Consider the following 14,260-nt stretch of genomic DNA (forward strand, 5'->3'; position numbering starts at 1 on the left):
CACAACCATAGATATCATAATTTTAGAAAATATTTGGTGAATTTTCAAGTTATAGAGAATAAATAGCTGTTATAAAGGAAATACAAAAAAAGTGTCAACATTTTTTTTCCATAACTGAGGAAAAACAACCTAGCTCATTGAGTTCATTGGTGTAAAACCCTAGTTCCTCACACCCAACTTCAGCCTCGCAGCAAGGGGCACATACACCCGTGGGTTTCAAACTTGACATCCTGTCAATTGGGTGATGTTCACACATTGTGTTGAGAAACCATGCATGAGCAAAATGAAATAAAAGCACAGCAATAAATAGGATAGAAAAAAAAACACAGAATATACATGGTTGGGTCTATAACCCATGTTCACAGGCAAAATAGGAGCGAAGATTGACTGTGCTCTTTTGCTCAAAAGAGGTTGGTTGCGGAGGTGTCACAAGCTCTCTCTTAAGAACCCTTGAGAAAAATCAATACACCCAAAACTCTCATAACCCTCTCTAAGAAGAAAACGATTTCCCAATTACACAAGGAAACTCCCACTTGCTAATTGAAAGAAAATGCAAAATTAGAAAGGATCTAACCACCAGATCCCTCAGTTGCCATCACAAACCTCCATTTTTTTTATCCCAAATTATATCGAAATGGGTTATGAAGCCAAGCGGGTCCAAAATTCAAGTCACACACATCAAATTGCACCTACCAAATGAGCCGAGCCCTTGTGGGTTGCTTTCATTATATTTAACACCTTGCATGAAAGAAAATTTCAACCATCAAAGTACCACAATATGGTGCATCTTGGTGATTATATCTGTTTTCACAAAAGAAATGGCCATGGGCAAATAATTTTTATCTTGGTGAAAATGGCACAGTGATTCGATATGTTGTTCAATGTGGGATGGAGTTTAGGAAGAGTTTGTATGAAAAAGACAATGTTATTGCAGGAAAAGTTCAGAATGGGAAAACAGAGAATCAACACCATAACCAGATAAAAGGGGACAAATGAGGTAAATCATGCTGGAGAAATTATAGACCTCAAGCTTGAACTGGCTCATTGAGTAGATAAGAAGAGGCTGAGCCCAATTTGGAGGCTCAATTAATCTAAGTCACAAGGACACACCAATTTGGTGGCATGTCCCTAGTGACACGATCAGACACGGTGACACTGAGCATTAACACGTATGGATAACGTTTTAATAAATTTTAATGATATTTTGTTAAAAATGCATTTTTATGTATTAAAATATTAAAAATAATTTTATTGATTAGAAAATAAAAAAAATCTTTGTCTTCACGTCCTTTAAAACAAAATTTGAATTCGTGCATATTGCATGTGACATAGTATTTATTGAATGACTGAGCTTGAGCTCTCTTTTGATAAGAAAAGTATTTGAGAAATGACGACCATCACTTCTTCTTTGTTCTTTCCCTCTTAAAAAAACAAAAATTTTACCTTTTCACGAGTTTTTCCCTTTGGCGAGAAAATCTCGATACTGAAATTTGTGTCATTGCTCTTCATAATCTCTGGCACACCAAGTCCTAGACGAGAGTTCTAGTGTTTGGAGTCTTTAGTCCCATTAATATTCTAAGCATTTAAAAAAATCGCAGTTGCCAGTTCTTGGATTTGGCAGCTACCACCTCTAGGAGGTTGGTGCCAAATCTAGCTTTAATGCAACTCTTTTTGGAAGCCGGGGTTGGACTCTGGAGATGAGATGAGAGGGGTGATGGGAGTGGAGATGAAAGTGAGAGATGAGGCTGAAGTTATAATCAACAACCTCACAATGAGGATGTAGTTAAAAATGATCCATCTCCACTCCTATCTTCACTCTCAACACCATTCCCATCTCCCAAAACAGAATCCCCAAACACCTCTAAAGATAGGTGGCATTAATTACACCCTCATTAAATACCATCTTCACTCACATCTCCCACAAACTGAGCCTAAACGACTTATCATCTCATCTCATTTCCCAAATGCATAAACTGCTTACTCAAGGCCATTCTCCCAAACAGCCACTTTGGAGAAAGTTTGACTAAGTTTTCACCAGATGCATAAACTCCCGTCCCAGCTACCAGCTCCCAAACAGAGTAGTTGGTGTTCATCCATCATACACATATCCTCATTTTCCCACTATAATAATCATCATCATCAACCCTTATTAGGGGTGTCAACCGGCCTGGTTTATCCGGACCTGACCTGTACAAAACCCTATACTGTCCGGGTATGGTGATAAATAAGAAGACGTAATTAAGACCTGGGTCCGGACCCAAAGGTCCCATTAATACATAGATCCGGGTATAGTTAATTTGTGAAATTTTATATCAGACCTGGGCCCAACCTGAGTTCCGATTAAGACCAGCAAATTTTGAATGTAAAAATGATAAAAAATAGTATTTTACAGGGTATGGCCTGGTCTGGTTTAAGTAGTTCTTATCAGGTATGGTTTCTCTTATGGTGGGTCCAATTAAACCCAGGTCGAACCTGATACCATACTTGAAAATCAGGGCCAAGTCTGGTTCTACATGGGTCTGAACCAAACCCGACCCATTGACACCCCGAACCCTTATCCCATCTGCCATCTGCCATCTGCCATCTGCCATCTGCCATCTGCCATCTGCCATCTACATGCAGTTGCTTTTGCAAGTCCGAATTCCCCATTCATTTCCAGTTGTAAGGTTAAATCATGGGAGCTCAAATTCATTCCTCTCTCCCATACCCAGTGTGGCCATTAGTGCTTAAAACAGTTTAGTTTATTGAATAAAGCTACAAGTGGACAAAGGTAGCCCCCCTCCCCAAAGCGTGAACCTTGTTGATAAACTTTAACCACATGTAGGACCATCAACAACATCAGTAGGTCATTTTGTCAGTTGTTGGGAGGGGACCTCAGCTGGGGACTAAAGGTGGACAAGGACCTTGTGAGATTGAGCCATTATTGCTAGCAATTCTTTCCATCCTCCAAAGGCTTTGAGAAGGGCCCCACCATTCTATTAATAACCACACGCACATGAATACTCATAAGACTCCTACTAGTGTGTGTGAATGATTTTCAATAATGCAATAACCACTGTGGATATGTAAATCATTTAAATTAAATTGGTCGGATTTCTATTTATGATATGTGCTCCATAATGCAACATCACACCTTTGGGTGAGGATAAAGGAGCAGAAATATGACAAAAGAACAACAGTTTTATGAAACACAACAGTATGCTACTCTTTTCTAAGTGAATTTATTAGTATAGATTGCAAAGAATAATGTTGAGAACATGGTCATAAACATAGCAGATGTTTTGAAAATATCGTTAATTTACGATGACACTTTTAAAGACTAATATAATGCCCCAAAAGTGATATTTTCAAAATAGTACCTATTATGAACAGATAAACTTTTTTTGTCGGAATATTAATGTGATAAGTTGAAAACAGTTTTTTCAGGTCGTTTTTGTATCATTTTATATTTAATTCACATTTTACACACTTTATATATTTTATAATATTAAATATACCAGTACATTTCCGAGATTTTCCCGAGAAAAACCAAATAATTTGAAACTCTGCAAGATTTGTGGCTATGATTAAGAACAGTACTTAAGTCTCATCCATCACAACCGTTACGCTTCACATGCCAACTTTTGAACTCCAATCCATTCAATTCCATTAGTTCATTACATTACCTAACATTTGTGCTCAAAAGACTATTCACAACATTTTTCTATCAAAGCCATTAAAAGTATATTTTTTTTCAAGAGAAAAAAAAAAACAAAGAAAACCCCCCACCACCAATATAGTTTCTACATTAATCACAAAGAGAGACAATGAACAAGGAATTCTGAGTTGTTCCACGTGAAACAGATCCCCACCGAGACACATGCACTCTCTACTCACTATGTATAGTCGCAATTTTCCACCAATCTATTGGCCGGGACAATCAATATCATGACCTTCATCTTTATCTAAAGGCCATACATCTGTCACATAAAAGGAATGGTCCTACCCCTTTTTTTGTTAGGTCCCCTCCAAAAATTGTGTTTTCAAGTGTTTTTTGCTTGATCTGAACCGTTAGATGTGTTTATCATTGCTTACTCAATAAAGAGCATGCATTCAATTATGTATATTTTAAAAAGGTAAGAAAATCAACAGTTGATATTATACTAAAATTTGATGATAAAATATTTACATTTTTACATCAAATCAATTTAAAAAAAGAAACATGTTTCTTAATAAATAAGCAATGATAAACACATCTAATGATTCAGATCAAGCAAAGAATACTTGAAAATAAGTTTTTTAAGAAGTTCTAAAAGGACCTAACCAAAAGATGGGTAGGACATCCCCCTTCTCCATATCTCTCAAATCTGAACTTGCTAATCGGGTAATTTACATATAGGCACCTAACATATGACATTCATATTTAGTTGCCGCAGGTTTCAAACATAAAAAATAAACACTTAAAACTTTTTAAGAAATTGCTCACGCTTGCTTTTTATTCACCTGACTTTAATTATCTCTTGAAAATGATGATTCTAACCTTTTCCTTTCAATTAAATTTTTGAATACCACTTTTGTAATTCTGCATTTTTGCAGCTACAGCTAAGATCAAATAAGTAATTTTAGATAAAAAAGTGGAACGGGCAGCCAACCGAGCGATGCATTAAAAAACTAAGGCTTAATTTATCTTAAATGTTTGAAACCTGAGGCAGTTCAACATAAATTTGATACAAGTTAGGTGCCTATATGTAAACTACTCGTTGCGAATCACTGAAGTGAAGGGCTTCACAGACTTGGCTAGGCGGACAGGCTTAAGAAGACATTCAAGCTGAGTGTGTCCCTTGTTGCAAGACCGAAACAGTGGAGAGACACTTTCGGTGGGTAGGGACTAGGGAGATTGGTAAAGTGATGGTTGAGCAAACGCCCTACATGGATAGATTCATTCTTTATTAAATGAAAGTTTCACTCAAGTGAAGAGCCAAACTGTGGTACTGATAAGACTCATTGGCTTGGTGGCTTATGAAGCCACAAAAAAGCAATGATTGTTGGCCATGTAAGGTGGTCGCTTACCATCTGTTTGTTGGTGGAACCAAAGTGGGTTTCAGGCCTTTTGGCAATGTCCATTTGTTGGGGACTCAAAGGACAAATTATTTATTCATTTATTTATTTATTCTTGGTTTCCAATGCGAGTCTGATAATTAATGAGTGGGCCTAACCTTGTTTTGGGGGACTATTGATCCAACTCATCAACTGCTAAAGTCTGCTTAATTAGTTGCAACTTTCAAATCTCAAGTCTTACTCAAGTTGATTTTAACCATTAATACATGTAAACATTTCCTTAATTAATAGATGAGATTTTAAATTGGTATAATTATGAATTGGATCACATCATTAGCATGAGTTGTTTCATTTGCTCCTCGTTCATTAATTATGCGGTTTCTTTGGAAAATAAACAATTTCTTGTTCCTTAGTGAAGAAGGCATTTCCAGTAGTTTCAAACCTGTTTACATGCATATTGTGCATGCTGTAAATTTGTGTGTAGGAGCTATTCAATGTTTTTCACGATGCTTTTTTCCTTTTTGTAGTCACAGGACGCACGATATAATCATTCTTATAATCATGCTATAACAATACTGTGTAAGAAAAACCAAAGCTTCACCATTTACAATTTGACCAAGTTATTGAATCGAGTGTGTTTTACAGTCGATTGCACGTTCTATTAAATAAAAAACACGTTTTCATGCTTTTCATAATTTTTTTTTAATCTAACCCTATAAATGTAGTGTTGCATGGTTTCTTAGTGAACATGTTTTAAATCATGATCAGAGAGATTACGACAAGCAGTTTTTTCAGGGATCTAAAAATCAATAACTCTCAGCGCACCAATTTTTTTTATAACTTTTAGGTTGAAATAGCAAGTCCTAAAGTACAATCCCTAACAAAGTAAATGCATCTGTGATGATTTTCAACTAGACAGTATGGTACAGCCGGCCATAAAAAATATGCCCTTGTACATACACGTAATGATTTTTTTTTGGATAATCCAATGGAAAAACCTCTTATCACCAACTGTCTCACATTGGCAATCCTCCAGTTGGTAAAACCCTTGAGGTCCCCTCGGCCACCGGGGAAATGTAGCCATTTTCAACCCTTGCGTCAAGGTACGTCAACCATGGGTTTCGAACTTGTGACGTCCTGTCAACTTGGTGACATTCACAAGTTTCTCCTACCAGATGAGCAGAGCCCTTGTGGGCCTACATACATGTAACGATGCAACAAGCATGTTTGTGAATTCCAAAAAGTTGAACACTGCAGGTGGACTCACAAGTTCTTGCATCTTTAGTTGGCTAGGCCGTACCCTCGGTGAAACAAACATCTAAATTATTAAGCAAGAGCAATTGCAGTACAAGGTGCACCACACATCATTTTCTTTCAGAGTGAAGTGAATCACTGTAAATGAGATCCATAATGTTGGCACACTCCCTTCAACATTGCCAGCACAAGATGACAGAGGACTCATGGCAGCAGGATGACCACTTTGGGGAAGGAATCTTATCTTGTTCCTCTGCAGAGCCCTGTCAAAGTACTAAGGGACCCTGCCAGCCGTATCCAAGGCTGTGGTTTTTGATCATTGTATAGCAATTGCATCTGTTCAAAATGGAGGTAAAAGAAACAGTAGCAGGATTACTCAATAAGCCAGGCAAAGGACAATCTCAAATCACAATATGACTGATTCGGCTTTATTAGGTTCATATTTCATGTCATCTTCTTTAGTAAACTAGTGTCTTGTCAATAACGGGAATGCCAACGAACAGATGGTGCATTAACATTATAGCTGTGTAACTTCTTTTCTAGTTAAAATGCAACTTATGTTCATCTGGTAAGGTGTGTCACCAAGTTGGCGGGACATCACAAGTTAGAAACCCATGGCTGGCCTTCCTTGCTGCAGGGTTGAAGCTGGGTATACTCTCTGATAGGCAGGAAGGACCTCAAGAGTTTTACCAACAGGAGGCTAGCCAATGTGCGGTCAATGGTTTTTTCTCTTGGATTATCCAAAAAAAAATGCAACTTACAGGCAGATGCTACTATAAACATTAAGTGCTAATGTTGTTTGGCAATTCACTTGGCTAGGAGTGGCTCGATTTGTTTTGAGATGGACATTTCGAAGTCGGGAGGTTCGTTTAATGCACAAGGTGAAGCATAATAAGAAGCTTTTCCAGTGGGTAGGGAGAAATGCGCATAAGAGTTTTATATTGAGAGCCTTGGAAGAGGGCATAGTCAATGTTACACCACTTTTTGGTGATCTAAAAGATAACAGGTTTCTCCCTGACAAAAAAGAAAAGGTTTTTACAACTATAAAATTGTCATAATTGACCGCAATATAACAGCTCGAACCAACTCTTTCCTTTTTGCATATTCATTTTGAGCCCAAAGTTTTCCTACGAATATTTTCGTTATTAGGGAATAAAGATTGTTTTAGATTTCAAACTAAAAAATTACCACCTGGTTGAACTCCTTGCACTCCTATTATATATATATATATATATATATATATATATATATATATATATATATATATATATAGAGAGAGAGAGAGAGAGAGAGAGAGAGAGAGAGAGTTTCGCTGAAAAGTAGGGGCCTAGTGCATGTCCCTTTTTAAAGAGAGAGTGAGAGTGTGTTTTTCGCTGAAAAGTAGGGCCCTAGTTCATGCCCCTTTTTAAAAACAATGGAAACTTCAATAATTTTTCACATTTCACGACTTCATGCACTTCTAAATACTATCAGCAAATGTCAAATGAAGATGATAAGAGCTTGTTTTCTGACCACCGGTTTGAAATCCAGCGCCTCACTCGGAGTGAGACCAAGACTCAACAAAACCACCCACTGAACTGAACCAAAGTGTGTGTGTGTGTGTGTGTGTGTGTGTGAGAGAGAGAGAGAGAGAGAGAGAACAAACCCATCAATTCATACCCCCTCCCCACTAGCTTCACCATGAGAAAGAGGCTCTGTTTTATGCAAGACCGACTCTCAAAACTTGTTCTACTCGTTGATGGAGACGTTAGGATAGAGAAAAGGATAAGCTTCTCCAGAGAGGAGACTTGTAATGGTGGTGGTGATTGCTGCTGATTCTGTAGTTGATTGGTAAAAGAAAACCCACCCTTCAGATTATGTCATCCAAAAAGAAGCAACTGCTCTCTACAGCTATGAAGCGAACTAGCGAATGGTACCCTCTATTTCATTACCATACTTCAATCACTTTCTTGCTAAGAGTTCTTTCGCTGATACAGGGTTCTTTTAGAGCTTTCTTTTGTTGGTTTGAGATGGGCAATGAAACTGACAAATGGGTTCTTTGGAATTTTTCATGGCGATGGTGGAAAACAGGATCTTCTCCCAGACGATCCCAAGTGATGTCACCGTTCATTCTGGAGGAGTCAACTTCTCGCTGCACAAAGTAAGCTCAATTGATCAATCTCTTTCGGAATTTTGACACAGTAGTGGAAAAAATCAGATCACTAGCAGTTGAGTTGTTTCATAGTTCATTAACAAAGGAGCAAGACAAAGCTAAAACTCTTTTTTTCCCTTTCTCTATTCGTTATTATTGATAGTACATACACTGTTATTGTTAGTTTGTTACTATTATTGTTTTTTGTGAGTGTGGTTTTTTTTTCTTTACAAACTGTTGTTACTAATGGGTGGCCTTATACAGTCAGGTTTCTTTGGCATTTTCATGGATTTGATTTTGTTGTTTGGTTTATTGGTGGTGCATTACAGTTCCCTTTGGTCTCAAAGTGTGGTTATATCCGTAAAGTAGTCGCCGAGGCAAACGATTCAGATCTCTCATTCATAGAAATTCCGGATGTTCCAGGTGGAGCAGAAGCATTTGAATTGGCTGCAAAGTTTTGCTATGGCATAAACTTTGAGATAAGCACTGATAACATAGCTATGCTCAGATGCATAGCAGAGTATCTAGAGATGACAGAGGACTATGCGGTCGGCAATCTTGTTAGTAGGACAGAAGCCTACATCAATGAAGTAGCACTGAAGAGCCTCTCTGGAGCAGTATCAGTATTGCATCAATGCGAAAGGTTGAATCCGATGGCCGAGAAGGTTAAATTGATAAGCAGGTGCATAGACACAGTAGCATATGTTGCCTGCCAGGAAAGCCAATTTAGTTCCTCAGGAGTAACTGATAGTCAAGATAGTTTAAGCTCTTCAACATCAAACCACAGAGCAGCAATAGTGGACTGGTGGGCAGAGGATTTAACTCTTCTTAGAATCGATATCTTTCAGCGTGTTCTCATGGCAATGAAGGCCAGAGGCTTTAACCAGTCTGCTCTTGGACCAGTGCTTACGCTATATGCTCAAAAGTCATTGAGAGGATTGGTAAAGTTGACCATGAAAACAGTCTATTCTGTTTCTTTTTGCGTTTTAATGAACAGTGTATGACTGATGCAATTGAGAAAATGCAGGAGATCTTTGGCAGGGGAAGGAAGGTAATCGAGCTGAAACAGGAACATGAGAAACGGGTTATTTTGGAAATCATTGTAAGCCTTTTGCCAAGGGAAAAGAATTCAATGTCAGTCAGCTTCTTTTCGATGCTTCTGCGCGCTGCAATATACCTGGAGACAACAGTTGCCTGTAGGCTTGATTTAGAGAAGAGGATGGGTCTGCAACTTGGTCAGGCAGTATTGGATGATTTGTTGATTCCTTCATATTCTTTTGCTGGCGACACATTGTTCGATGTGGATACAGTCCAGAGGATCTTGACAAACTATTTAGAGAGAGACATGACAGAAGGACCCAATGCTGATTATGATTATGTATATCCTCCATCCGCAGACTTGGAACGGGTCGGTAGGCTTCTTGAGAGCTATGTTGCAGAAATTGCTACAGATCCGAACTTGAGTGTCGCCAGGTTTATCAGCCTTGCTGAATTGATACCGGAACAAGCAAGAATTACTGAAGATGGCATGTATAGAGCAATAGATATCTACTTAAAGGTTAATATCTTTATACATGTCTGTTCTCCTTTCATTATTAAACTTCATTTCTTGGATCACAATAGTATTCTTGGAACCCTACATGTTTGCCAAAGTAAAACTGCATTTTCCTTTCATGAAAAAAGTAGAAGTATTTAGACCCACTATGAAGAGATTTTCCTTTGATTTCCCAATCATAAACCATCATAGGCGTTTTAGATATATTAATAATGTAGGTGATCATCTTAAATAAATAGTTGGTATGGACGCTATTATTCCAACTCATGCATTGCCACTTGTGTGCACACTAGTTGTTCCATATATACCATGGTGTTAGCAATGCCATTCAGGTGGTTAATGAGACATCACTGTTAGGATGTCTTTCCTAAAATGATAACCTAATCTGGTTTTCTGGAAATTCATTTTGTTTTGATATTAAATGAATATCCATCCTAAGTATTACATTATCTTCATTGGATACAATTGCATAGATTAACAAACACTGGTAGTACTCAGAATATGGAAAAGATGCTTCTGGACTTGTAGACTATGGGCCTCTACAGTACTTTTTCTAGTTTCCTGTCAAGAAACTGGCTACATCTGCATGACTATCAGATACCTGTTTATTCAATTTCTACTTTTGTGATCTGTATTGCTGGTTCAAATCATAGGCACATCCTACTTTAAGTGACATGGAAAGAAAGAAGGTGTGCAGCATGATGGATTGCCAAAAACTCTCAAGAGAAGCCTGTGCTCATGCAGCTCAGAATGATAGACTTCCTGTACAGACTGTTGTGCAAGTTCTTTACTATGAACAACAGCATCTCCGGGACACAGCGAATGGAAACATTATGGGAGGAGAATCTCCTGCTATTAGCAAACTGAGCGCATATTCAAGTGATCATCTTGCTCCGGATGAAATCTCATCCTTACGGAGAGAAAATGAGGATTTGAAACTAGATCTTGTACGGATGCGGATGCGGCTTAATGAGCTTGAAAAGCCTGCAGCACATACTATTTCTGAAGAAAACGCACCATTGCCCAGAAAGTCATTTAATAACAGTGTAACTTCTGAAGAAAAGCCACCATTGCCCAGGAAGTCATTTATTAACAGTGTGTCAAAAAAATTGGGTCGCCTTTACCCCTTCGTCCGTGCTGAAGGAGTCAAGCCTTCACCTGATACTAAAGTCCGAGCGAAGCCAAACAAAGATCGGAGGCATTCAATCTCCTGAATAGATTGGTCATTGGTCATTGTATCCTATTTATAATGCATATCCACAACAAAGTATATGTCTTTGCCAAAGATAAATATAGTCCTGGTTGGTTGTGTTTTCTCTTCTCTAGTAATCCTTTCTTTTCTTCTTTTCTTGTATGCAGAAGCTTGCATCTCAAAAAAAACAAAAAATATGAAAATAAGCAATTTGCATTAAGAGAAATGGCATCTCCTTTGACCTATTGGTGTTCATTTGCATATTATACTGGGGCTAGATTAACTCCGAGATTGCATGATCTATGTAAATTGATGTGGTTTTTGTCTTTATAGAAAATGTTGAATCAGAAGCAGCAATATATTTCTGCAACCTGCTAACAGTGAATCAGATCACGATGGTGTGGCCTTGACAAAAACTGTTCACATTCTAATTTGTAAACTTCGGAGATGCGTAACTCCAACATTTCCAGTTGCTTGTCATGAAGAGCATTTCTTTGGGGACATTCCTTCTGGTAGGCCAACCAGTGAGGGACACACATTGGTAATTTATTCCTAAATGGATGTTTGAATCTCTTCAGTTCATTGAATGAAGTCTGATGTCACCTCCTGAATCATCCAACAGTGGAACTAAATCTTGTACTTGTCAATTGAATTATAAGCTTAGGAAAGCAATTATATGAGTGTAAAACATGGTTGCGGAGCGGGAAGCGATACGAGAAGCGGAAGCGGGAAGCGTGGCACTTTCAAAATTTTAGGAAGCGAGAAGCATGGGACGGCTTAAAAGCGAATCAAGAATCGTCTCGGAAGCGACCTAGGAAGTGAGGAGGAAGCGAGGGGAAAGCGAAAAAAATAAAAATAAATTAAAAATAAAAAAATGGAGAAAGCGTAGGGGAAGCATGTTTCCTATAAATGGAAAAACATTTCCCATAAATGGGAAGTGCACTTCCAAAAAAAATCAGCGCCTCCCAATGCATTTTGAAAGCGCAGCGTTTCGCGCTTCCGAAATGCACTTTGGGGAAGCATGCTTCCCCACTAGGCTAGGCGCTTCCGACAACTCTGGTGTAAAACATAGACCTCACACATGTAGATGACAGAAAAATATTCCTAGTAGTCATATGGTTGACAGCCACACCATTTTGTTTCTTACTGTCTGACTCATGTACCCTCATCTGGTGGTGCTGACTTCTTCCATCGTTAATTTTTCTATGTATTGATGCAATTTTTTGTGATGAAGCCTCTGAGGCAAAAACAAAAAACAACAACTACGCCTTCATCCCAAAACAATTGGGGTCGACGATATGAACTAAAAAAGAAAATCATTTTGGGTCTTCCACATGAATCCTTCTCCTCCAATCATTTATATCCAATGCCATGTCCTCGGTGAGGTTCAAAGCATTCATAATCTTTCCTATCATCTCCATTCAAATCTTCCTAGGCCTACCCCGACCTCTTTTAACTAATATATTTTTCCATCCTTCTAACTGGAGCATCATTAGGCCTTCGCGGAATATGTCCAAACCACCGTAAACGATTCTCTCTCATCTTATTTTCAATGGGTGCAACTCCTACCTTCTTACGTATCACCTCGTTCTGAATCTTATCTTTTATTGTATTTCCACACATCCATCTAAGCATACGCATCTCAGCTACACTCATTTTTTTAATATGATGTCTCTTGGCCACCAAACATTCCGTACCATATAGTAAAGCGGGCCTAATAGTCGTCTTATAAAACTTTCCCTTCAACCGTAATGGCATTCTACGATCGCACAACACTCCAGTTGCACTTTTCCATTTCATCCACCCAACCTTTATCTTATGATTTACATCCCCATCAATTTCTCCATACTTTTGAATGATAGATCCCAAATATTTGAAACAATCATCCACCGGTATTTCTTGCTCACCAAGCTTCACTACACTCTCATCACCACTTCGTTGCTTACTAAACCGACATTCCATATATTCTGTCTTATTCTTACTCAACTTAAAATCTCTTGCTTCCAATGTCTGTCTCCATAATTCTAACTTGGCATTAACCCCAACTCTAGACTCATCAATCAAAACAATATCAATAGCAAACAACATACACCATGGCACATTTTCTTGAATTGATTTCGTAAGCTCATCCATCACTATAGCAAATAGGAAAGGGCTTAAAGAAGATCCTTGATGTAACCCAACCGTTATAGGAAAATTTGTTGTTACCCCTCCACAAGTGCGGACATTGGTTACTACTCCTTCATACATATCTTTAATTATACTAATGTACTTGAGAGAAACACCTTTGAGGCATTCTCCTCTATTGGCAATTAACAAGTAGCCATTCCTTAAATGGTTTGATGGTCCCCTTTATTCTTAAATCTTCATGCTTGCTTCATACTGCCAATTTATTTTCATATTGGTAAAACATTTAGGCCTTTTATTGCAATTATTCTGTGTCAAGCCTCTTAGTGGCATTTTGAATGTTCAGTAACCACGCTGGGACATTTTTCTTCTTGAAATATATAATTGAACAAAGAGCCATATTGGAGGCCAATGATTCTTTTATTACCTGTGACCTAAAACCAGAGACTTCAAATGTACTGATGGTAAATTTGTCCAACTTGAACACCATATGGACTTTATAGAATTTGGAGAATTTTCATTCTTCTCAAGGATTTTGATCTGTAATTACCGGATTCTCTACTTTGGCCAGCAAACTGCAACCCATGACCCATCATTCAAAGGGTACCAGAACCTACTTTAGTGCAAATAATCCTGCCCCAAGGTACTGGAGTCTTTGGGCCTTTGCCAACCACAACACGCAAACTGGTGAACCTCATAACAATGGTTTGATCATAATAAGCAGATGTGAATAGGAAAAATCCTTTTCACTATGTTCTTGTCACTTGGTTCACATAGAAAAGGAATGTTTCATGAAAGTGCATAATAATAAAACACTGTCTTTAGATATTTGTAAAAGGACAGAGTAATGCTCATTACATCATGAAAACAAGAGAAACACAAGTACTGAAGATGTTTTGTGTTCAGTGAATAGCTAAAAAAACATATCTGGTATGTAAAAGATGATATCCATTGATTATAAATG

General features: G+C 38.0%; 1 protein-coding gene across 1 annotated transcript; it reads left to right on the plus strand.

Moving 5' to 3' along the window:
- The first annotated feature begins 7,782 nt into the window (after nt 1-7,782).
- LOC149838917 (BTB/POZ domain-containing protein SR1IP1-like) lies at nt 7,783-11,395 on the plus strand. The gene is made up of 5 exons (XM_090006874.1): nt 7,783-8,203; nt 8,362-8,431; nt 8,752-9,363; nt 9,450-9,980; nt 10,631-11,395. Exons 1-5 carry the CDS (start codon nt 8,148-8,150, stop codon nt 11,189-11,191), a joined length of 1,830 nt encoding a protein of 609 aa, XP_089863000.1. The 5' UTR covers nt 7,783-8,147; the 3' UTR covers nt 11,192-11,395.
- Nucleotides 11,396-14,260: the final 2,865 nt, after the last annotated feature.

The sequence above is a fragment of the Nuphar pumila genome, chromosome 5 (assembly GCF_984573655.1).
Source record: "Nuphar pumila chromosome 5, dmNupPumi1.hap1.1, whole genome shotgun sequence".
Taxonomy (NCBI): domain Eukaryota; kingdom Viridiplantae; phylum Streptophyta; class Magnoliopsida; order Nymphaeales; family Nymphaeaceae; genus Nuphar; species Nuphar pumila.

Excerpts from the sequence above, each read along its gene's own strand:
- LOC149838917 (XM_090006874.1), top strand. The coding sequence starts at position 8,148 with ATGTCATCCAAAAAGAAGCAACTGCTCTCTACAGCTATGAAGCGAACT. Across the intron at positions 8,432-8,751 it reads TCAACTTCTCGCTGCACAAA|TTCCCTTTGGTCTCAAAGTG; the intron begins GTAAGCTCAATT and ends GGTGCATTACAG. Across the intron at positions 9,981-10,630 it reads CAATAGATATCTACTTAAAG|GCACATCCTACTTTAAGTGA; the intron begins GTTAATATCTTT and ends TTCAAATCATAG.